Source organism: Malaya genurostris, chromosome 1 (genome assembly GCF_030247185.1).
Source record: "Malaya genurostris strain Urasoe2022 chromosome 1, Malgen_1.1, whole genome shotgun sequence".
Lineage (NCBI taxonomy): Eukaryota > Metazoa > Arthropoda > Insecta > Diptera > Culicidae > Malaya > Malaya genurostris.
The window spans coordinates 19,255,491-19,280,739 of NC_080570.1; the positions used below are offsets into that span (position 1 = coordinate 19,255,491).

The window sequence follows — 25,249 nt, forward strand, 5'->3', positions numbered from 1 at the left end:
TTGAAGGTAACAGTTGACGGGTTGACTGGTTTTTTTTCATCCGTGAAGCGTAGACCAGTTTTAAGAGGAGAAATTTGACATGATTTTTTTTTGTTTTCGGTGTTGGTAAGAAACAAACGAACGTTTGTCGTTTTTGAGTACAGGTTTTTTCCTATCAAGTGTTAAAATAATAAATTGACAATCGATTAATTTCGATTAAGATTTTCCTCTAGTCGCAGCGGGCCATTAACGAAGTAACCTGTCAATTGATGTCCTGAACCCGTGTAGTAACACGATCGGTATCAATTTCCTGTTTGTTTACATTCGCCAGTAGCAGCACAGCACACGACTGTCGCCGCCGTCGTTCAAACTGTCAAACGGGTCATCCAGAACCAGAACCAAAAAAAAAACTGACTGATGAGGCAGCTTTCGATCGATGAAATCGTTTTATGAACTTCCATTATGATGATGCTTTTATGACAGTATGCATTCGGTCGGGCCACATTAGCCAGACCTTATGGCCTGCTGTTGCTGCTGCTGCTGCTGCTGGCAGATTCGCCTCCACCCTTCTCGATTTCAAGTGGCCTGTGTCGTATGGACCGCACCGCACCATATGTACATATCGGATCATGTCCGGGGCGCCACCCGGAGCCGAAGGCAAGTTATACAAGTACAAGCCGGAGCAGGATAGAAGAATGAAAAAAAAACACCAAAACCTAACCGCTCTCGAATTGCTCAATTTTCCACTGGCACGGAGTTCAAGTGGTGAAAAGCAAAGTAGCGGCAGCAGCGGTAGAGAAATACGACAAATTGTTGGATTGGGACAACCGAGGATTAGCCTGCCTCGGAGAGAAACCCGCCCGGGGGCGGCTGTTCAGTTGATCGAGCGAGCTACCAGCGGTTGGATGTACGCAATTGGAACTCGGTCCTTACGGGTGAAACCGAGAGAAAACAAAAAACAAAACCTACTAAGTGGACACTTGACGGAAAAGTGAAAGTGGAGCACCAGGAACTCGAAACGGTGAAACCGGAAAACGTGCTGTGTCATTTTGACACACTTGACGCGTTCCCGCGACCAAAGTGCGAATTGGATGAACGGAACTCTGGGTGCGGAAGTGTGATTAATCAATCATCCCAAAGCCTACTACTGGGTTTCGGTTTTTCGATTGGGGTTGGGGTTGCTGACGTTTCGGAAAGGATCGAACATATTAAACAAACAAACAAACAACAACAACAACAGGAACGGACAATGCTACAGCAGAGCTACTACGATGTAGTGCAAACCCATTCGGAAGTGTCATCCGGAAGTGAGTCGAACAATAATACACCCTTTTCAGTGAAGGATATCCTTAACTTGGTGGACCAGAACGCGGCTGCCGCGGCGGCGGCGGCTGCTGCAGCAGCCGAAGCGGATTATCTCGGATGCCAGATGGAGAGGTAAGTCAGTAATTTTTTTTACAAAAAGATTCTATTTATATGAAGAATTAAGAGTAAAAACCTTCATATTATTTTGAAATTTGAGAAAATTCATAAATTTTTCTATTTCGAAAAAAAATACAAAACAACGATAGTCCTAACCACGAATTATTTCGAAACTAGTTTTTTATAAAAAAAAGAAAAACTCAAATTTCTGTAACTCGGAAACTGTAATTTATACAAGAAAGTGTGTCCAAAACGAAAGTGTAGAAAACCGATAGGACACTTACATTGTAAAAACAGGTTTAATTCTTTAAAAATTTTAAAAGTCAAACAAAAATCTACCAACTTGTTTAAACAAATCCATTTTAAACTATAGTTCCTATTCGATGTTAATTTCATTGATGGTTATTAAAAAATGCAGAAGTTACAGTTAAAACAATTTTCGCGTATTAGACAAATTTCACATTTTTGATAAAACAAAATTCTTTTAAAAAACGAGCGGAGGTGAGTTCAATTCGTCCGCGTCCTTTGTCGTTATTTTGAATATGGTGATTCGTCAGCAATGAAAATATTCCACTAGAATAATGTGCTTATTTTTGCCTTTCTCATGAAGAAAGGCTATGCAATCACTGTGAAAACCGACTTTACAACCGAGGCCCTGAGGGCCGAGTTTCATATACCATTCGTCAGCTCAGTTCGTCGAAATCACAGAATGTCTGTGTGCGTGTATGTATGTGTGTTTGTGACAAATAATGTCACTCAATATTCTCACAGATGGCTGAACCGATTTTCACAAACTTAGATTCAAATGAATGTTCTCATACAATTTTCTTGAATTTCATTTGGATCCGACTTCCGGTTTCAGAATTGCAAGGAAATAAGGATTGTATCCATAAATTTTTGCTTTCCAAGTTATGATAAAAAACGATATTTTATTCCAACTAAAATTGATCCTTTATTGTACGAGGTTAAACTTGAACATATGGAAAACCGGATGAAATTTCAGTTATTCATTCACGAATTTTCGAACTTTTGATCGAACGCTCTTCACCAAGTTCCGGACAAGTGTTGCATCGCCTTTTTTGGACGCTTGAGCCCAAATTTTTTTTTAACTCCTGCATGTTCCCAGCTGCCTTACCAGTCTTCTAGAAGACCCTCTTCACGATTGCTCAGTAACGTTCGATGGGTCGAAGCTGAGGGCAATTTGGTGGATTGATATTCTTCTTAACGAAATGTATACCCATTTCCGCAAGCCAATTGAGAGAGGTTTTGGCATAGAGAGCCGACGCTAAATCCGGCCAAAAAAGTGGAGGTGTACTATGCTTCTTATATAAAGGCAGCAACCTCTTCTGGAGACACTCAGATCGATAGATTTCTGCAGTTATAGTTCCGGTAGTGTAAAAAAAATGGTTGACTTCAAACCACAGGAACATATTGCTAGCCATATCAGTTCCTTTCGACCGAATTTCTCCACTTGAATCGATCAGTCCGCATCGCTCACATCCTCCCCAACGACGACAGTAAAGTATTGTGGACCTGAAAGAGTTTTTGAGTCCTCTTTTACATAAGTCTCATCGTCCATCAAAACGCATACATCCGGACACTGCAAAGACGCGAGTACAATTTTCGGGCTGTTTGCTGTTTGGGCTTGTTGCTGCTCGCTTCTTCTGTTCTACACTTTGTATCGAGATTTTCAGCTTTTTGTAGGTCTTCAGGTGATTCCGCCTCTTGATACGCTGGATCATTCCGACACTCGTTCCTGCTTTTTTGGCTAAATCACGTATTGACATTATTTTGTTCTTCATGATTATGATTCATGATGGTTCAGTTTCGGGTTGAAAGAACCGGGTTTGCTGCCTCTTCCTGGTAGCTCATCCAAAGAATAGTGTTCCCCAAACTTATTGATAATGGTTTTAACACTGGCATGATGAATTACAAACCGCTTCGCCAATTTTCGCATAGTAATACCCTTCTCACTTAGCCATGTTTCCAGAACCTTGATTTTCACTTCCTTTTCAATACGCGACATTTTGAAAACACAGAATTTCAACCGCACAAACAAGTAAACAAACGAAAGCTGACAGTCAAACGCACAGGATGCTGTGATCTGAGTATAAAAAACCATCACTCAATTTTCACAAAAATTTTCTAACCGATTTTCACAAACTAAGAAACAAATAGAAGGTCTTGAAATTTTCCGAAATGTCCCCGAAAAATTGATCCAGATACGACATTCGGTGAGTGACATTATTTTCAATTTCCTAAGTATATTTTCACAAGCAATGGCAAAACGAGGAGCAAATCTTTATAAAATTTTCTGGTAAATTTATTTAGTTGACAGACCTTGGTAGTTAGTGGATGTATATATCTACTTTGGGACTAATAGTACCCGGTTTCCGATTCCGTTAATAGTGAAGAAAAGCTCCAAAAAACGGAACTCACTTCGATTTTTCAGCAACGGCTAAACCGATTTTCACAAATCATGATTAAACTTAAGGGTGTCAGTGTTTTAAAATATATTGTGCAATTTCACCCAGATCCGATTTCCGGTTCCAAAATTATAGGGCAATGAGTGTCGTCATTCAAAATGACGATGCAAAACTGATACGCGTCGGTACGTGCTTTGTTCAATTTTTATAGGGTGCATGGATACCACATTTGACTAGTCGACTAGTAAAAATTGGTGCAGAGGGCTAAGTAGAACACTTAGCACATCATTCAACACAGTTAATTGAGCTGAGCAATGTCTGTGTGTATGTGTGTAAGTATGTGTCAAATAATGTCACTCAAAACAAAAAAAAATGAATTTCATCCGGATTCGATTTCCGGTTCCGGAGTTACGCAGTGAAATGTGCAAAATGAACTTTATAGGGTGCACTCGATTTTCTCATAAAATCCGATCTTTACAAGCTTAGGATCAAATGAAAGGCTTTATAATCCTATAGAACCGTACCGAATTTCATCCGGAAGTACAGGTGGATAAGTATTATCCTCATTTTCAGGAGCGTGGTTTCATACGACGAATTTTGTGCTAAATCGTATTCAGAGTTGGCAGCACCCTTTCAGATTTTGATCAAACTTGCCGTGCGTGAAAAGTTTGTCTCAAAAAAAAAACACTTTCCATACTTTGTTTTTCCCAAAATGACTATCGTTTTGAAAGGGCCAAACTTTTTTTTACCATATTTTTCAAATGGCTGTAGTCTGAAAAGTGACAGTATTGTATGAGTGGTTTTTACAAAATTAGTCAAGTTTTTGATTGAAAATATTGAACAGAAATCCACTTCTACAATGAAAAAAAAAAAAATTTAATGTCGATTTGCAAAATAAAACCATTTTTTATTTGGATGAAATTTTGTTACAAGATAGATGATTACGTTCCTTAGCTACAGTCAAAAATTCAAAATGGGCAAAATGGGAAAAAGAAGCTGTTCGAACAAAACTTTTCTTTGTCCAAACTGATTTTTTTTCAGTGTAATTCAAACCAACGAAAGCCATAATTATCTCCAAATTCAATGGAACTCAATTTGTGAGAAGATATTGTCTAATATAGCAACTAAGTATATTTTTATTCCATTTGAAAAGAGTTTATGCCATTAAAAAAATAGTGCTTTATTACTTCTTTAGTTCTGAGGAAAGATCGAGGTAAGATATAACCACCACAACATTATGTATTGAATTTTACAGCAATATTTATTTATTTTGATATAAAACATTTGTCTCAAGGTTGCCTGCATGCATGCTATTTTTCATTATTTCTATACAAAGAAAATATTGTTGGTTCATCTTCTGAATTAGAATTCATCTTCTGAATGACCGTAACATGAAATAACTTCTTATTTCGTTCGTGGCAACCGGCTGCCTAGAGATTGAAAGATAAAATCTTTGCATTAAAGACATAACATTTCTTCAGAAATTCAAATTTTCAAATGTAGTTCGGCTATTACAAATCAGACGCGAATCACGAATAAGTTGTCAGTTCCATTTTCTGAAGACTATTCAAGGTTAATAAAATAATTATCCCTGAAATCGACTTTTGGGGCGCGGTTCAGACATCTCCGAGCTCCGTTCGAAAGTCGTTTTTATCAGAAATTCTATTAGCTTCCTATAGAAAAAAGACAAAGCGCATCTTTAATTTTCGTCCCGTTCCAGAGTTGAAATAAGAAGTTTTCGTCAGAAACTTGGAATTTCGTAAATCCATTGAAAATGGTTGAAACGAATTTCGCACCTACTCGAACCAATCTCAAAGTTATTCAATGTTTACATACCGACATGAATGATGGAGCACCCTGTATATTAAATTTTACTCAATTATTTGTTGTTTTTTTTTCCTTATATAAAAATTGTTTTAAATCTATATTCATTGCATTTTTTGCAACGTTCCATGGAAAAGATCTCTGTGACGCTTTTGATGGCACTCTCAAGTACAAATTGAATTTCTTTGGATTCTTAGATGATTATGATTTCCACTGTTTTAGTTCTCGTTAATAATACACTGAAAAAAATCAGTTTGTCAAGAAAAAGTTGTTTTCAAATAACTTTTTTTCTTTCAAAGTGCCCAATTTCAATTTTAAACGGTAGTTTGGGAACACTATGATGGTACAACATTTCATCCAGTGGTGTTATTTTTTAAATTTTCGAAATCTTTTTTCTTCAGTGCATAAAAAGATTAGGAATTTGTTCAATATTTTTGTTCGAAAATTTTACAAACTGTATGAAAATCACTCATACAAAACTTTTTCGTAAGGTTTAGACTAAAGCCATTTAACAAAATAGGGTAATGTCAGAGACATAACCGGATGACGTGAATACGAATATAACTGGCACACACTTCCAAGTATCAGTTAGTTGATCGATTGTTTGAATTGTACAAGCTTTTCCCTTCTTGACTACTAAAATTTGAAACGACGCGACTACCTTTAAGTACAGATTAGTTACATTCAACATTCTGACACTCATTTAAATAATGTGTATAGTTTTTTTTCTAATAAAATAATGGTGGTTCTGGAAAGAATCATTTAAGAAGACGTTCGAGTTGGAGTTGTGGAATTCTCTACGATATTAATCCGTAAAAGCGCAAGGTCGTCTATTTTTTTTTAATTCGATATTACTTAGCTTGAAACGTGTAAATACGAAGTTTGAGGCGTTCCCGGTATTCAGTTTTGAAACAACATCGCGAATTTAAAGGTTGAACACTGTTCGGAGTATACTTCTCGAACGCGAATCAGTCCATTGTTGGCTTTATTCGCACTCATTTGGTGCGAATTTCACACTACGAAAAGAGCTCAAAACTTTTAAAAATTGTTCTAAATTTGCACTAAATTGATGATTTTTATCTCCGATTGGCAAAGAAGCAATCTTCATAGTTCTTTAGATATTATGTTCCCCTTCGTTGTCCACTTTTCGTTGTATTTTGCTGCAATGCAAACGACCAGCAGCTGGATGGCGCAATCGCTCTTGTTTGAAGCTAAACTCGTCCTGCGAACGTCCCGCAATTAATTCATTACTGAACTGAATTCTTGATACTGGAACTGGAATTGAGCTTCTGAGTTGGACCTGAACCAACCGGAATGATGCTTTACTTCCTGGTCAGTAAATCGTGTAGGCTAGAATATATCAACCTTAACCTTTTAATACTTACCCAGATACGAGAAAGGTGTCATGAGTTTTCTTCTTTCATACTCGTTGATACCTGAATTGAAAGAGGGCCTTTTTCGCAGGCCTTCCGAATGCTCATGCGTGCAAAAATGCGACAGCGAGAGCGCACCGATAATGTGTGTGTCGCATATTTATCCTGTGAGCGTGAGCACCGACTCAAAGAGCAAACCAAAAGCAAGTAAGAGACGCGTAGCGGGCACATAGAAACGGGATGTGCTGCTTGAAATTTCAGAGCATCGCATTTTCTTCTGCGCGCGACTCGTGCGCTTTGGTCTCACGAGACAGCGCACGAGATTTTTTATGAGTGCAGCTTGTGTGCTATGTGAGCTACAGTAAAAGCTGCTGTTATTATTATTTGTTCGTGCCTAGAGCGGTTCGTGCGACTTGTGTCCTATCCTAAAGGAAGAGATGAAGAGGATGAAAATAACGTACAAACCACTCGTAGATCGCATGAAACGAGCGCGCCGCGCTATCTCATGCGACGAGAGCGCTTGAGCCTCGCTCTTGGCAGAATGCGATGAGACTATACAACGAAGCGTGCATCAGTTTCTGGTGCGGTACGTAAATGTGCCAAAGAGTTCTCTTGAGAGCGGCAAAAGTACGTCGCATGCGCGTGGTTGTCTTATGAGAATGAGAATTTATTTGTCTCAGCGCAAAATAAAGAGCGCGCGTGCATAAGGCCTGCTTTTTCGTCACTTGTTGCTTTTGAAATATTTATTTCATGTTAACTGCCAACGTTTCGAAGGTTTATTTCTTCATCATCAGGGCAACTTTAAATAAACTAGTCACAAATCTGCACTGCAAAGCGCCAAACGAGATAAACGAACACAGTTCTTAATGTAATTTTAATTTAAATTTATCAATTTAGTAAAAAGTTACACAAACACTTCCCACGCACATTGACTTAAATTGAGCATTGGAATATTGCAAATAATATGGCAGAGAGTAGAGCAAAAATTAGAGACAGATAATATCAAACATTTCAGAAAGCTTTAATTTTGAACTGTTTGTGATTATGTCCACCTTCTAACCTCGTTTTCTTTCTGTCCCTTGTTCATTTCAGCTCATCAAGCTCTCACCTGGCGCTTGCCTACTCCGGTTACGATCAAACCTTCAGTAGCAGCCTGAACGATCCTTACCAGATGATCCCCCATGGCTACCTTCCCACTTCGCATCACCATCACGAATACACCGGTTACAGTTCATCGCCGACGGCTTGCTATGACTACAACACACCATCATCGGTGGCAGCTCCTCCGCACTACCACCAACATCATCACCACCATCACCCGCTGCCAACGTACAACTCCTACCATCATCATTCGTCGGCACTGATGCCAGGGGAAAACTCCATCGCCCCAAACGGAAGCTCTCACGCGGATCTGGAAATGTCTCTTTCGGTTATCGATGTTCCCAAAGAATGCACCTTCCAGATTCAGGATGTCCGCTCTACCAACCCGGCGGCCGTCATCGAGGTCAACAGTATGGAAGCGAACGATCCCATCGGTTCTCCGATGGAATCCGCGGTCGGAAGTTCCCCGCAAACTCCGCTGCGAAAACCGAAGGAAGAATCATTGTTCAACGTGACGCCAAACAATTCTAATCGGGTTACTTCCGAGCATGTCCAAGAGTTGGACAGTTTGTGCCAAATGAATAATAACGAGGAGGAAACCAGGCAGAGTAAGTTCATCTGATTCTTGTAGCACACTGGAGAACGATAGATTAAGCTTTTTGTTTTCAGAAGAATGCAACTCCCAGCTCGTCACCTCATCCCGTTGTGAGCTGCGCAAAAATGGTAAACTTCGAGCCAAGCGGAAACCTCGGATTCTGTTCTCCCAAGGTCAGGTTCTCGAGTTGGAACGAAGATTCCGTCAGCAGCGCTATCTGTCGGCACCGGAACGTGAAACACTGGCCAGCTTACTGAAGCTTACTCCGACCCAGGTGAAGATCTGGTTCCAAAACCGGCGATACAAATCCAAACGAATCCAGTTGGAGAATGCCGCTGCCGTGAAGGACGCGGCACCCGGTAAGGACGGGGATAAACCGAAAGGATCCGTGTCGGTGGAATTCGTCGAGGAATCGATTGGCACCTATTCGAATGGGTTTGGCACGATGAATTCGGTGTCGGCTGTTGTAGCACCTGCTCCACCGCCACCACCACCTCCCTATCCAACATACGGCGGAATGCAATACACAAGCGATCAGTACGGACCACCTCCGAATCCTTACTACGATCAGAAAGGATACTGGTAGACAGCTACAGTAGCAATAGTTACAGTTTGTAAATAATAACTCACGCTAGCTCACCAAATAGCTTTAACATTTATCCCAAAGAACCCCCCCAGTGTTGCCAATTCTAGACCAAATGTTGTAATAGTGAAATGTGTTGCCTTTAGATAGACAAGCGAATAAACAGAGTAAGGAAAAGTTAGAGATCGTTTTTTTCACGTGTCCCACCAAGAGAAACACAATCCTCGCAGTAAACAATAAGACGCCAGTTTTTCTGGGTCACGCTCGGCGAAAAGACAATGAAATCGGATCCTAGTTCTCCAGCAGCAGAACGCAGAAACACGAGCGAGGTGTAAACAAAATCTTTCCCCCGGCTGCATCGGACTGGGTGCTGTGATAAAATATAATGGAGTTCATTGATTAGTTGATGCCCCTCCGGTTCGGGTAATAGATACTGGTTTATCGAGGAAGATTATCTCGTTGCTCGATGCTAGACTCGGTTGAAGTTTGTCAGATGTGACGGATGAATTAGGTCCCGAATGTCAATGCGAGAGCGAGCTGTGGAGTGGTAAGAAGTTAGGAGACTACCGGGAGTCAGGAATGTAATGATTCATACTTGCTAAGACGAAAACAAAAACTATGACTAGTTTCGGCGTCAGAAACTAGTCATTAAAGAAATATTTACTGTTTTGAAAAACATTGAATCAGCAAATTTATGAAATCGATCGAAAAGTCGAAGAATTCGGAACAAGAATCGTACATTATTTGACCCGTTCAGTTCTGGTTGGAAAATTAACGAAATGCTAGTTTTTAAACTTATTGTTTTTGTTCCTCAGTCCCTAGGCAGCCGGTTACCGAGAGAGACATTGTGCATTATGCAGACAATCAAGACGTCTGAACCACCAAATTTCCAGACAGACCTTTCGACGGATCCGACGGATACGAACACTGGTCAAAACATTAAAACAGCATAAAGCTATGTCCATTTAGAATCCGCAACAATAAAATCATCTGTGCCTCGGTAACGAATTGACGTACAAATAAGGTTAATACATCAAAACAAAGGTTCACTTCACTGTACTTAAAGGAAAATTATCAATACAAATCATTTCGCTTCGTTTCTGATGAAAATTTGCACTTTCTTCTTGATTCCTCCCACCAAACGCTGCACATCTCCAGAGTCAACTTCTTTGGCACATTTGTTCCACATTATGGTCATCTGAGTCTCGTCCCGAGCCCTTTTTCCACTTTTCTTAAATTTTTCACCACATGATTGCCCAAAATCTCTCGATGGGCCGGAACTGCGGTTAAGTGGATTTATAATGACTTTCCGGATGTAGTGGCAACTCGCCAAATCTTACCAATACTTCACGGGACCTTTATGGGCTTTAAAAAAATTAGTACGCAGTTTTTGAGAGATTCTTCCTTGTGCAGCTTAGAGTCCATCGTCTTATTCGTCACGAACACTTTGGTCTTTTCTCTGCAGCTGCATATTCCTTACCAATTCATCGGTTTTTTGGCAAATTTGTCAATAAAAGCAAACTTAAACTTCGCAGGAACGTCTCCTCTTGCCGTCGCCATGTTGAATTTTTGGCCAGGAAGCAGTCCGGATTCCATTTTTACACAGGTCTCATCGTCGCAGTGTGGGCATCCATGGTACTTCGTCAAAACTAGATTTTCACAAACTCAGGTTCAAATTAATGGTTGAGTGTTGTTCGGATTCGACTTCCGACTCCGGAATTACATGATGAAAAGGACAGCGGGTCATTTCGCCGAAAGTCGTTTCGCCGTCGGAAGCGGCGGCCTCTTGCATACAAACCTGTAACCGCCTCGTTTGCCCGGTCAACAAGTTTTCTTGGGAACTCCGTTCTGAGGTTCATGAATCAATCTTTAATCAAGAGTACAAGAGCCAATCTTTATTCAAGAAGAACAATTGTAGGTCAACAAAACGGGCGTTAACGCTATCATATTTTATTTGTCTATATTTTAAATCAATTCCAATTATGATTTTAAGACGATTTCTGGATTCGGCGAAATGACCCCTTCGGCGAAATGGCTTTCGGCGAAACAACCCTTTCGGCTAAATGGCTTTCGGCGAAACGGCTTTCGGCGAAATGGCTTTCGGCGAAATGACCCAGATCCGATGAAAAGTGTATAAAATGTCAAACCATCATTTAAAGTACGATGCCAAAATCGTATCAAATCTTAAGAAAACTTGACTAGAAACTAAAACAGTTTGTAGGTCATATTAGTTGATGGCTATACAAACCTATTTCGTTTATAATCAATCCCGGAATCCGGTTTTGGAAGTATCTGCAACACTTGAGCTCACGTGATTTTCTCGTTAAATCCAGATCCGATTTTCGGTTCCAAAGTTATATGGCGATGAGCGTCAAAACTTTCAAACCGTCATACAAAATGACGATGCAGAATCGGTACGCATCGATACGTACTGATACGGAACAATTGTTTAATTTGGTATGAAGTGCAGGGTCGCCATATTTAAATCTATATTCTTCAGCAGAAAAAAATCTGTAAATCTGTATCGAGGGATAAAAATTCTGTATTGAAAATTTGTATATTAAAATGACAAGAAATTAAAGCGCAATGAAATGTAAAAGTGCTTAAATCGAATCTGAAAATGATAGCTATTTTTTGTTTAGAGGTGGCGTTTATAGTAATTTAATTGGTTCCGGAATTATAGGGTAACATGCTTTGGAAATTATATACCGTCACTTAAGCGAGCGCAAAAACTAGCAATCAATTTTTTTATTTATTATTTATTCTTAATTTTTCGAGAAAATTCTTTGTTATCTTTTCCTCCTAGCCTGTAAGATAAGTTTCATCTGGCAAGTTTTTTCTCATTTAATATTTTTTCATTTCACCTTTCTATACTGAAATCGTCTCCGGCATAAATCCGGTAAAATTATAATATTGGTAATATAAATGAATTTTTCAACATGATGAATAAATAACAAGAAATTACTTAATATGTTTGATTTAGCTAAGTTTCGCGTCAATTTTTTAATTCAGTACAAGACAAATAAGAATTTATTCTCAGAAGCCGACTGCCCAGAGCAAATCAAAACAACCGATCGTCCATTTTTCTCGTGACAAATAATGACTCTATAGTGAAAGTAGTATGCACATGGACTTAGCAAGGCATCTACATCTCCAAAGATAACGCAAAAAGGTTAACATTCTGTTGCTAATTAGTTACGGTGGTTTTGAATCTGGGAAAAAATGTTACTAATTAGTTGCTGATTAGTTACGATGATTTGAAATGTGCTACGAAAATTTTTGTTATTTTTCCGAGTGCTTCACTATGTTCATATGAAGTTAACTAAGCAAACACAGTGAATAATTTGTTTTTAATTAGTCAAGGTTGATTTGAATTTGTGGCACAATTTTTTTCTATTATTTTACTAATGAGTGCTATATTTTTTACTAGAGCTTCGTTAAGTTTATGTGATAATAACGAAGTACTCCAAACAAATGTACAACTTTGCTTCCGCCGTTTTCCGATAGGTGACTGTACCGGCTGAGGCTGGTCAAAATACATACATGATAATGCCTTTAAAGTGAGTGTGTACGGTGCCTAACGAGTTGTCATCGCCGTTTCAGTGACAGTTGTTTTTGTTTTCGTTTTATTCACGCTCGAAAATGTCTGTTTATGTGCATAATTTTCGCTATTTTCGGGAAGTTACAATTCGAAAAAAATGCAGCTTAAGCGTATCGAATGCTCTCAGAAACTTACGGTGATGCTGCTCTGAGTTAACAGAATGAGTCGGGAGTGGTTTCAACGTTTTAAAAATGGTGATTTCGATGTCGAAGACAAACATGGTGGTGGAAGAGAAAAAACCTTCAAAGATGAACAACTAGAAGCATTGCTTGATGAAGATTCGTGCCAAACCCAAGAAGAGCTTGTCGAATCGTTGGGAGTGTCAGCAAGCCATTTCAAAGCGTCTCAAGGCCCTGGGCATGATTCAGAGGGAAAGAAACTGGGTGCCACCCGAGTTGAAACCGAGGGATAACGAGCGCCGTCTATTTGTATGTGAGCAACTGCTTCAAAGACAACATCGTGAGAGGTTTTTACATCGAATCGTAACCGGTGATGAAAAGTGGGTTCGATATGATAATCCTAAACGCAGAAAATGATGGGGAAAGCCCGGGCATGCTACTTCGTCGAAGGCAAAACCGAATATTCACGGCGCCAAGGTTATGATTTGTATTTGGTGAGATCAGCAACTGATGCGACTTAGTCGCACGCTAAAAGAAAAACGGCCACAATATCAAGAGCGACATGACAAAGTCATCCTCCAACACGACAATGCTCGGCCTCACGTCGCAAAAGTAGTCAAAAAGTACCTGGGAACGCTGCAATGGGAAATCTTGCCCCACCCGCCGTATTCTCCAGATGTCGCCCCTTCTGACCTCCACCTATTCCGTTCGTTGGCACACAGCCTGGCAGATCAACATTTTCAATCCTTCGAAGAGTTGGAAAAATGGATTGCTTCATGGATAGCGTCAAAGGAGGACTCCGTTTTTTCGAGCCGGGATCCTAAAATTGCCGGAAAGATGGGAGAAAGTTTTCGCTAGTGACGGACAATACTGTGAATAATACATCTGTAAGCACTTTTTCGCAATAAAGCTTTTAATTTTGAAAAAAAAAACGACGGAAGCAAAGTTGTACACCTGATAAGTTACGGAGGATATTTTCTTGATGTCTCATTTTCACAGTCGAAGTCTGCTGAAACAGAAAAACAACAGATTTCGTAGTATGTAGTAACAGAGATTGGGTCCCGTAAATGGTAGTACCTTTTGACTTTTGGGGGACAATGCAATGCTGATTATGATAAAGTTTAGCGCAATCTCGTTTAAATGATTCAAAGCATTTGTATTTAAGTAGATAACGTAAAATTTATCGAATGATGAACAGAATAGAAAGTAAAAGCATTTGAAAATTGACTCACAACGATGGTTCTGAAATGAATGGGAAACTTCATGGTCATACGCAGAAAGAAATAATGAAATTTACACGACATGTAAATCAGTATTAGCATGGAATAGACATTGGTTGAATTGAATATTTCATTGAAACCCATCATCGACGCAAAAATAAATTGCATTGCATTGAATTTTAAATGAATAGAACTGTATATTTCAATTAACGCTTAGTTTTGTGATTAAATTGTATTGAAACGTACAGAATTGTGAAGTAATTTTATGTTCAATTGCCTGCTCCAAATATGTGCATGAAAATAGATGTAAATTCACAAAATATTTTTATCTGTGTATTTATTAAAATAACATTAGGACCGAAATGATCAACTAACAATAGCAGCAATAAGGGAATCTAAAAGAGCAAAAACAATTTCTGAGAGTGTTTTTCTTAATCTTTCGCACCGCAACAGGTTGGTTAGAAAGTATTTCCTGTAGAAGTGTTCGGTCAAAAAACCGTCCCTGGACAGAATAAGGACGAAAGGCAATTGCAAAAATAAAAACATAATCCAGCGCATGGGAAGTTCTTAGAAGGACCGGTCCTGTCAGTCAGGTTTATCACAGAAAAATTTCGGTTTTGTTTTCGTTGCTAACAAAAGTTGTTGTTATTTCCTGAATTACTGTTTGAAGCTGCTAATCACTTTTGTGGGAGAGTTTTCCTCCATAGAAAATAATCAAAACAATTTAAACTATAAAACTAATCAGTAGCAATCCATTGAAATTACCCGTCGCTGGAAGCCATAAATTTCGGTTTCCAAATTTTTATTACTTTACAATTACCCCTTCGTTTGCACTTCAAGGCCAACGTTCGTTAATATTTAGTATGGGAAAATTCTTCTTCATAGTGACTAACCTTCTACACGTAACCAAAAACCAAAACAAACCGCTTTTTTATCTTTATTCGAGATTAATAGCAGAAATTCATCTCCAATCGTGTTTGGCCCGCAGTGGAAAGAGACCGGATCAATTATCTCTCTCCCTCTCACTTCTTTCTCCAGATAGAAAGAGAGAGAGAGCATCATGCAAGCGGGAAAAGGTTGGTTTTATCACATTTCCATAAATTTTCCGAGTTTTGTTCACTTCTCTTTCTGCTCCGCCGTCTCCGCGTCTTACGACTGCGCGCTGTCGGGGTTTTTCCGAGAGGAGGTTATCGTAATCTTTTTGGCCCGAAAGGTTTTTAGCAGAACGTAAAGCAGATGCCCTTTCTGGCTTCTGTCTCGTAGTAAAAATTAATAACCCCGACACTCCCGACTCGGTGGCAGAACCACAATAAGTGCTTTTCTTTGATTGAAACTCGTTGGCTTTTTTTGTTTTTTTTTTGGTATTACAGGTTTTATTGAATAAAAAAAAGAAACTGATTTATAGTACAACTTACACAACAACTAAACTCTCTCACATACAGCCACAACTTTTCACCACCATGTTCTTGTACTTTTTCAGATTGATATTCGCATCGTCGATGTGGTACAGCACCGAAATCGGATTCAGCTTGGTCGGAGCACAGCACGGTTTCGGCACCCGTCCCGGGCTGATCGAGTGCACCAGACTCTGAATCAGTGCATGGTTGGTTGCATTCATCTGGGCGTTCAGCGGAAAGCTACACTCACCGTGACAGAAGAAGGCCCCGAATCCGTCCGGTGCGATGATCCAATCCTGCCAGTGAAGATCCCGGAAGCTGACGTACAGCGTATGAATCTGGCAGCTCTTCTCGCGCTGAGTCCACCGTTCCAGGAAGGGATTCTTCGGACGGACCGTCTTCTTGGCGACCTTCACCACGCTACGTTTCGAACGACCGGAATGGACTACGGGTTTCACCAGTTCCCTGGCCTTACAGTAACTGACCAGGAATGGCTGGTAACGACCGAACTTGTTGGACAGAATCAGTCCCAGGTCCTGCGGTCGGACGTTTTTCTGTGGGCTCTCGCTGTGGAAAGCATCCACGAAGATTCCCTTGTTGCTGATGGTGCTCGCCATCCATCGGATCATCGCATCCGTCACGTTGATTTCCAGCCAGCCTTCGTAGTTGAACGGAACGGTTTGATCGGCCAAAAATTCCATCGTGTGCTCACCACCTCGCTTCGGATCGTACTCCCGAACGATCGATGCCCGTACCGTGATCGACCGGCCCTTGGTGATCGCGCTCCACCGGTCCAAGGTGGAGTTTTTGTAGATCCTTAAACTAGCATAAACCACCGATCCGCTGTCCTTCCCGGTCTCACTGGTGTCGAACCACAACCGTTCGCCGTACCGTCGATGCCGAATCTTGGGCATGTTTCGGTTTCCTTTGTTCAGAAACGACATGATCACGTCACTTTCCTCGATCGCACGCTCATCGGCAACCGTAAACAAGCTGCGACTGTAAAACCGAGAACCTTCCGCACCAACACCAGCACTTCTCTTCTGCCGTGTTTTCCCCCGCGCACTGCCCTCCTCGGTAAACTTGTGATAGATATTAAGCAGAAACTGCGGTGCCGACTTTCGCAACGACGGATGAATGTGCTTCTCGTTCGGGCGATCCGGAAGTCCGAGCAGTTCCAAAATTTCGTGCTCAATCTCCTGTCGATCTTGCATCGTGACCGTTTTTTCCCGTACTGTTTGATTCTGGCCATTGTCGATGTAGAAACCGGTTGCCGAAGAGAAACTGACGACCGGCCGAACCACGGCACCGACCACCACCGACAGCAGCAACAGGACGAAACACAACATTTTTGTGTTTTTTTTTTTAATTCACGCACCCCACAAGGATCACCGGTAAACTGATGCAGGTCCGGCTTCGTCTAACTTCATTTATACAATAAAAACTAACAGCAACGGTTGAAGCATGAGGGTATGAGAAAAATAAAATAAAACACACTGCCGTACCACTGTCCGAAGTTGAAGGTAAAAAAAAGGGAAGAAAGAATAAACAGCAATAGTTTACCGCCGTGTTGGCGTCTTTGGTGGTTCGGTCGGACTGCCTAGCGGGTACCTACTCTGCTGTTGCTGTTGCTTCTGCTGCTATTCTTTACCTAGTGGTTCTCAATTCGTCTCTCCGCTCTTCGTCTCTTCGTTGTTTCGAACATTGTTTACGGTCGATAATTACCTGCTTCATTCGACGGTGGCGTGTTTCGGCAGTGAACCGGTGAAGTGGTCACTGCCGTGGAATGTCAGTAAGTTGGATGACTGCAGCGATTTCGGGGGTCCAGTGTTGCTAGCTTCACAGTTGGAATGAATAATTGAATAATTTCAGAAAATTGAACTATCGTTCTGCAGAAACAATTGAGATTATTTGATGCCATCACTATCGTTCACTCGGTAGGGAAATTTCTAAGGTAGTGAGATTATCATTATTTGAAGGCTTTTCAATAATTTCCGCGTTTCAAATGAAATCAATTCGCACCCTCTCATTCTGCTACTAACACAGAAGGCGATAGCACCCAGTCGACGCCGTTCTGTTGACCAAATGTCATCATAGACACACGGGGAGGCATGAAATAGGAACTTGTGAGCACCTAGTTATCTCACCCTGGGACGACCTTCATGCAATTCCAATAAATTCTGCATAAAAAATCGATTTCGGAAATCTCAAAAGTCCCAGAGTCAATATTTTTCAAAACTTTATTTTTTTTTATTTTTTTTTTATTCCAGGACATTAAGCAAAAACCTAAGTCCCAGAGTAGCATTAGAAAAAATGTTCGAGATGACACTAGATCACGACGTTTCATGCAATTCTAAGACACTAGGCATAAAAAAAAAACGATTTCAGAAATTTTATTACCCACCCCTATATCCGATTTAGCTCAAATTTTGCATAGGAACTTTTCGAACTTTTGAGCACTACCGCTTTACGAAATTAGAGATAACCCCAAAAGATGGCGTTCTCGATCTGGATTCTGATTCTGTGCACTGGATTAGAATATTAAACTATCGAACAAGGTTTCTGGATCAGAATACTGAATCTGAACCTGGATTCTAGAAAGTGATTCTTTATCCGAACATGGATTCTGAACTTGAAACAGAATTCATGGATCTGGACTCTGAACCTGAAGTTAGACTGTGAATTTGAACTCCTGACACAGACATTAACCTAGATTCTGGACCTGAATTCTGCCCCAGAGCAGAGATGTCTATCTCCTCTGTGTGACGAAGAGCAAGCAAAATTTCTCCCCTCGCACTGACAACTTCAACGAGAGCTCTTCTCTTTCACATTTATACACCACTGTTGTATAAAGTGTGCACGCATCATGAGTGCGTTCGTTTATTTCCTTTTACCTCTTCCACTGAATCGCACCAAAGTGCTAGAGCATTAGCTAATAAATTCTCTGAGGTGGATGCAGATACTTTCACAGAGGTGTGCACGCCGGTGAGCACTATGCTGTATGGTTTGCGTAGAAAAAGCGTGGACACGCAAAATCAGCAAAATAAAACAATTTATCGTAAAATTTCCGGTTTTCCTTGCAAATTTTTCATAGCAAGGCCAGATCTACTCTCTATTAATTGAAGTTCACAGAAGTGTTCGCTCACCATCACGCGCCAGTGGTCACTTGGGTGTATTTAGACGAGAGCGCGTGTGAGCGATTCATGCGAAGAGAATGTGTTTCACTCGCGCCAGCTGCTTTAACCACAAGCATACATTCAAATGCTGTCTATTCGACACTGAGAAGAAGTGCGCTTTCCTCTTGTGGGGTGCTTCGTTTTTTGCATCGTCGGTGTGGACAAGAATCCTGCTCCAGCGTGTATCACTCTGGTGAAATGTCATCTCTGCCCCAGAGATCTGTTTTCCTAACCTATGACAGAGTTTCCGAAACTAAACTTTGAACCTATTTTACACTTGAACTTTGAGCCTGAATTGGATTCTGGACCTGAGTTCTCTAGGATTCCTCAATTCTAATCTTGGAACTAAATTATTGACAGATTCTAAACCTAGACCAAGATTCGGAACCAGAACCCTGGATTTAAATATCCAACAAGGTTTCTGGATCTGAATACTGAATCTGGTCATGGTTTTTGAACCAGAATTCTAACAGAGATTCTGAACGTGAGACAGAAATCTACACTTGGATACTGAGCATGCATTTGGATTCTAGAACTGAATCTCTTGAACTTGGCTTGAACTCTCGATGAAGGTTTCGGGTCAAAGTCTGTAGCTGAATTCAGGATTCCAAATAAAATTTTTACTCAAAATATTTGACATTTATCTGGTTTTGGATTCTGAACCTGAAGTTGGATTCAGAAACATATCTCAGGACTTGGATTCTGGGCAAAAATTTTGAAGCATGATTAAGCACCTTGGATCCTGATTCTGAATTCGGAAACTGATACAGGGCTGTAGGGACCAGTTTGGGAATCACTGTTCTAAACTAAACGAAACTATTTCACTTATGCGATTATCATTAGTTTCTCTTTAAACTCACACACTTGGAAAAAATCTTGTGACTTTACATCTTATAAGATGCACATTAAATGGAGCATTGCAGTGCCCCTACATTTTCGTTCAAGAACATGTACATGGAATTTATTGAAAAAAGGGAGCGGGTTAATTCGTCGAAAGCCATTTGACCGAAAGGGTAATTTCAAATACATCACATTATTATTTTCCCGGATAATTAATGTGGTTGCGCAGCACCATAACCGAAGTCAAGATGGCTCGGTGGCATAAAGCCATGGGCATTTGAAGGGGAAATTTTTTTCAACAAAAACTGATACTTTCTGTAGATATAAGGTAACTAGCAATAGTATTAGTATTCGGTGATATTTTCTCACTAAGTGAGCTTCATTGGAATCTTGAATGATTATGACTTCCAGTTTAGTTTAGTTTTCGATAAAAAAAAGACACCGGATGAAAAATTCAGTTTGGACAAGAAATGTCTTTATAATACTTTTTTCCTTGAAAGTGCTTATCTTGCAATGTAGGAAGGGTTGGTAGAGAAAATTATCAACTATTTTGGAAGAAAATTCTATCAAAATCAGATATGATTTTTTTTAAAATTTTATCATTTTTTTCAGTGTTGGACTGGATAAGGATTGTTTTCAGTATTTTCATTGAAAAGTTCAAGAGTTTAATTTTGTTTGGAGAATTTGTCATTTTTCGACAATTATTTGAAAAAAAAAAACAAATGGTTCAAAAAGTTTGGCCTTTTTCAAAAAACAGCTTGGATCAATTAAAAAAAAAACAAAGTATGAAAAGTGGCTTGTTGTGGGAAAGTCAACATGTCCAGCAACTTTGATTCAAATCAGAGTGAGAGCTGCCAACATTTGCTCGAGTTGGTGCGAAATTCGTCATAAGCAGCCCTTACACGTGACAATATTATTGTCAATCCAAAGTATTGTCAATACCGTCAATCCAATTGACTTGGTAACTTGAGTCCGCATTTTTCGAGAAAATCAAGCGTTTGGAGCTTCAAATATTGCAAATGAACATTGAAATATTGAGAGATGAGTTCATTGCACATATTTGACAGTTTCCTGACTGGAGAGAAAGTATTGTCGGATTTATGAGCAGTTTTGATTTTTCGACAATATTTTCGTCAATCCAAAGAAGTTTCCATTACACGATCAAAAGTATTGGCAATACTCCTTGTATTGACAATAATATTGTCTCGTGTAAGGGCAGCTATATAAAACATGACTTTGACATGGGTGTAAGCTAACCCAGGATCAAAAATTCAAACGCGAGCGCACTTCGGAAGTGTGTTTAGTCATGCTGATGTGAAATGTGGTAGATTTTTAGTTTAATATTGTTGCGTATTCATTTGGTAATTTAATGTATTTAGAATTCATTTTATAGAACAGCATGTGCTTCCAGAGCTTCGAGAAAAGTTTGAATAAAACGTACGAGTTATCAAAGGAATTTTGCTGAAGCAATTTGAATTATTTTGAGTCACTTTTTGTTTACTATCAGCAAATGATAGTAATGCAATCACTGCGAAAACTAACTTTTCGACCCAGACCTGAAGGGCCGAGTGTCTCATACCATTCGATAGATGGACCGATTCATTAACTTAGATTCAAATAAAAGGTTTTGTGATCCCATGCAAATTTTTTGAATTTTGTTTGGATCTGACTTCCGGTTCTGGAGTTATAGGGAAAAATGTGCACGAAAATGAATTAATGCGTACTAATTTTTTTCAAAGATGGCGTGGCCGATATTTACAAACTTAGATTCAAATGAATGGCCTTATGGCCCTTAATAAAATTTCTAAATTTCACTTGAATTCGACTACCGGTTACGGTATTTTAAGGTTATAATTGTAAAAATTCAAATTTCAAATAATTCTCTTTTCTCGGAGATGGCTTGATCGATTTTTACAAACTTAGATTTAAAGGAATGGTCTTATGGTTCTATACAAAACTTCTGAATTTTATCTGGATCCGACTTTTGGTTCCGGAATTACAGGGTAAAAACGTAAAAAAATCTAAATCTGCCTCAAAACTACTTTAATTGGTATTTATTATCAGTAAACGGTCAAACAAACCGATTCCGGCTATCCTGGTTCCCGATTTCTGGTTCCGGTGGCACCGGAAATAGTTGACATAGTTTCCCAAAATCTCACATTTTTGTTCTAAGAGATGGTTTGATGGATTTTCATCTGGATTCGACTTCCGGTTCCGGAATTGTACGGTAAAGTGTGTTAAGAATTCCATACCATCACTCAAAGAGACGAAACCAAAAACGTAGAAAAATTCTAAGTTGATATCAAAACTACTCTAATCGGTAGTCAGTATCAGTAGACGGTCAAACAACACGATTACAATTATCTTTTCAAAAATCGAAGTAAATTATTTTGAAGAATACCACTGCAGTATATATGATAGGAAGATTGATATTAGGAAAGCATCATTACACCACTAGGCGGATAAAAACAGGTTTTTGTCTTTGTATTTTAAATATATTTTCAAACAAGAAAAAGTATAAAACAGTGAATTGAGGGAAAATGAAAACGCTTCGTGCGGTTTTCGAGATACATGGATTTATTTCTCAATACTGTTTGGTAACCTGCAACACATAACCAAGAATTCGTCGCTAGTTTTTATATTTTGACTATTGTGCAATAATTGAGGGGTATTCGGTTCACATAGCACACCTTCGTCCATTACGTTGTCGTATGTTGTTGGAAGCATCATTAAAGACAAAAAGCTTCGCCTTATTATCTTGTATGATATCATACGAAAGCGTTGGGGCCGGTGTTAGTTGTGTCGAGTGTTTGGAATAATTCCTTAACCGATTTCTCAACGCACATGACAAATTAAGCTGTTCAGTATTGCAAATGGGCGTATTATAAGTTAGACTTCCTCAATCGAAAACTAATCATTTAATATCATATTACCAATCAACAAAAACCTCTTCTTAAAAGAAGGGGGTGCGGTCTAACGAATGAAAAATAACACTATTTTTGAACCAATTCTTTTTAGAGCTGTCGTTACAAAAAATAAATTCTAATGTTTAGCATAATAAAAAGCATCTTTCGAACAACATTCAGTCATTTTTTCGTGTAAAAGTATTAATAAATAAGGTGGTGAAGGAGTATTTTTGAGGACACTTCTTAGAAATTATGATTTACGGTGTTCACTGTATATCAGCGGAGACTAATCAGAAGTGAACAAATCAAAGCAAAATAGCTGTAGTCGATGTTTTTCGAAACCCCAACGTTTATGTTTGATTTGTTTTTAATTTTTTTGAATTTTTTGGTGGTTGTTTAAAGTCAAACTACAATTTTTTAAGAATTTTGTAATTTTAAAACCTCCCCGAAGTAACAAAAAAAAAATGAAGAGGGAAACGTTGGGGTCCATTTTAAATGTAGAAAGTATTAAAATATGGAATCTACGAATGAATTACGAAATTAGTTTACCCTCACTTCGGCAAACAAACACACGGTCCCTTGCAGCGCTACGTTGCTCAAAACAAACCGCAGCTCGTAGTCAGAAAACTTGCATGCAACACAGGACCGGGTGTCTTCGATAAAAAATAACGAAGCGTTACGAAAATAATTCGAGATGTCGATAGGGTTATTGTACTAACAGTCGTCTTTGTAGAAGAATCGCCATATTATTTTGCGGTTTACTTAATTTTAACCAATGAAATGGGGTAAAATCGGATACAACATCTTCGCTTTGGTTCTAAGCATTAATACAGAAAAAAAACTCGAAATATGTGCAAAAATGTTTTTAGAAAGCCGTGAAAAGGACACCAGCTTTTAGCTTACCATTTGAGCTGATGCATCTCGCAAAAATAGCACATCACACAAATAGGCTGTGGACAATTTCAGGAACTATTTTGACTTTCAGTTAAAATTTGACTGTTGGCCAGTTGTTTTGCCGTTGTCGAAAGTAACTCTGCTTGAAAGCATGGTTATTTTTGACAGTTCGATAGTTATTTTTCGACACCGAAAAAAATCTTGCTTCATAAGTTCTAGTTTTAGAATTTTAATGAAAAATTTCTTCTGTGATGTGATTTTCATTTAATAATTTCAGTCAAAGAAAATACCACAATGAAAGTCTCATTAGATTGTACAGTGATCCAGAACGGTTAATTAACGAGACAACCATGTTTTAGCTATTAAATATCATTTTTTTTTCGAGTAGGTATCTTCAAAATTTTTTTTGTGATTGTGATCTGTTGATAGCAATGCCATAGCCTACTAGTTCAGAACAATGGTATTAAACTTAAATTAAATTGTTCTGTGGAAAATCTATTTCGGCTGCAGTTTTCTTGTTTATAATTTTTCAAAAAAATGATGTATGAGACACTCATAGAGCTCATTTGAAATCAACATTTTGCTGAAGGTAGTATGTTGCTACGTTTCGGCGTTCAAGAGTTATGACTTTTTCGATTTATCAAGGCAATTTAAACACCGATTTAAATGTGTTAAAAAAATAACACCCTTTCAGATTTCTCTTCGAACTTTCATTATTTTACGACCCTTCAGAAATCGTATGAGATTAGTCTTTATCGATCTGGCATCTGTTGAATATTTATATTAGAAGTTTGACTAGTTTTTGACGAGAAAACAATCATAACTTTTGATTGGTAGCTTATATTGAAAAGCTTAATTGACCGAAATTGTACGCTATAATTAGCTTGACAAATTTCCGGAAGACAATTTTCTCGTAAAACTGTTCACAAAAAAAGGTAAAACAAAAGTAGTTTTTTGAGAGCCACCCTACTTATATTCAGAAAAGTTGATGTAACTCGATCAAATGAAGAGGAAGGCTTCTTCAGCATAGTTGCTCAAAATAAAATTTCCTATAACTTTGCTGTGAAGTGCAATAATTTTTTTATTTGATTAAGAAAGTTCGAATTCAGATTCGCTATAAAAATAACTATCGAAATGTCGAATTTCAACCAAAAGTTAAAATTATTCGTGAAATGGTTTACAGCTGTAGCAATAATTTTATGTTTCATGAGATGATTTGTTGAGCTGAGATGAATGTTGGTACCGTTACGCTACCACCTAGAATTGTATGGGTCTACCGAATATGATACGATTGCTATGCTACCAGCGCTGTTACGCTCAATGCGGCGTCGCATAATACTACGTAGCAAGCAAGAACGAGTAACGGGTTTGTGTCTTTGCTAAAATATGCGTTTTTAAACTGATTACTCGACCGATTGAATTTTGATTATTTCATACTCGTAAAATACGACAGATTTCGGTGTTGAAACATTGATGCTCATCGTAATGAGTTTATGATGCTTCTTCATTGTCACGAGTTTGAAATTAAATATAAATTCCACTTCTAATGGCAGATAAGATTAAAATTTCTAAGCAAACAATTCAACACCCATCGATCTGTTGACTGCTCTTCTCTGCAGCTCTTCTGAATAAAACATGAACTTCATCAAGCACTACTAACCAATCAATGTTTATTCTTCAAACCTGCTTCGAGTCAAGTGAATTGAATGAAACTCAATACTCGGCCATCATCATCATCAATAAATGAGCTATTATAAGGAGAGAGAGAGAGAAAACAGCACCAGTAAAACGGA

The 25,249-nt window shown here is 38.9% G+C and overlaps 2 protein-coding genes across 2 annotated transcripts; one reads left to right on the forward strand and one right to left on the reverse strand.

The window, feature by feature from the left end:
- The first annotated feature begins 608 nt into the window (after positions 1–608).
- LOC131426698 (muscle-specific homeobox protein tinman) lies at positions 609–9,388 on the forward strand. Its single transcript, XM_058589627.1, has 4 exons — positions 609–879; positions 972–1,416; positions 8,117–8,733; positions 8,798–9,388. Exons 1-4 carry the CDS (start codon positions 609–611, stop codon positions 9,304–9,306), a joined length of 1,842 nt encoding a protein of 613 aa, XP_058445610.1. The 3' UTR covers positions 9,307–9,388.
- A 6,221-nt stretch (positions 9,389–15,609) lies between these two features.
- On the reverse strand, positions 15,610–17,401 carry LOC131431224 (protein 60A-like). Its single transcript, XM_058596854.1, has one exon. The coding sequence runs from the start codon at positions 16,987–16,989 to the stop codon at positions 15,676–15,678; it is 1,314 nt and encodes a 437-aa protein (XP_058452837.1). The 5' UTR covers positions 16,990–17,401; the 3' UTR covers positions 15,610–15,675.
- Positions 17,402–25,249: the final 7,848 nt, after the last annotated feature.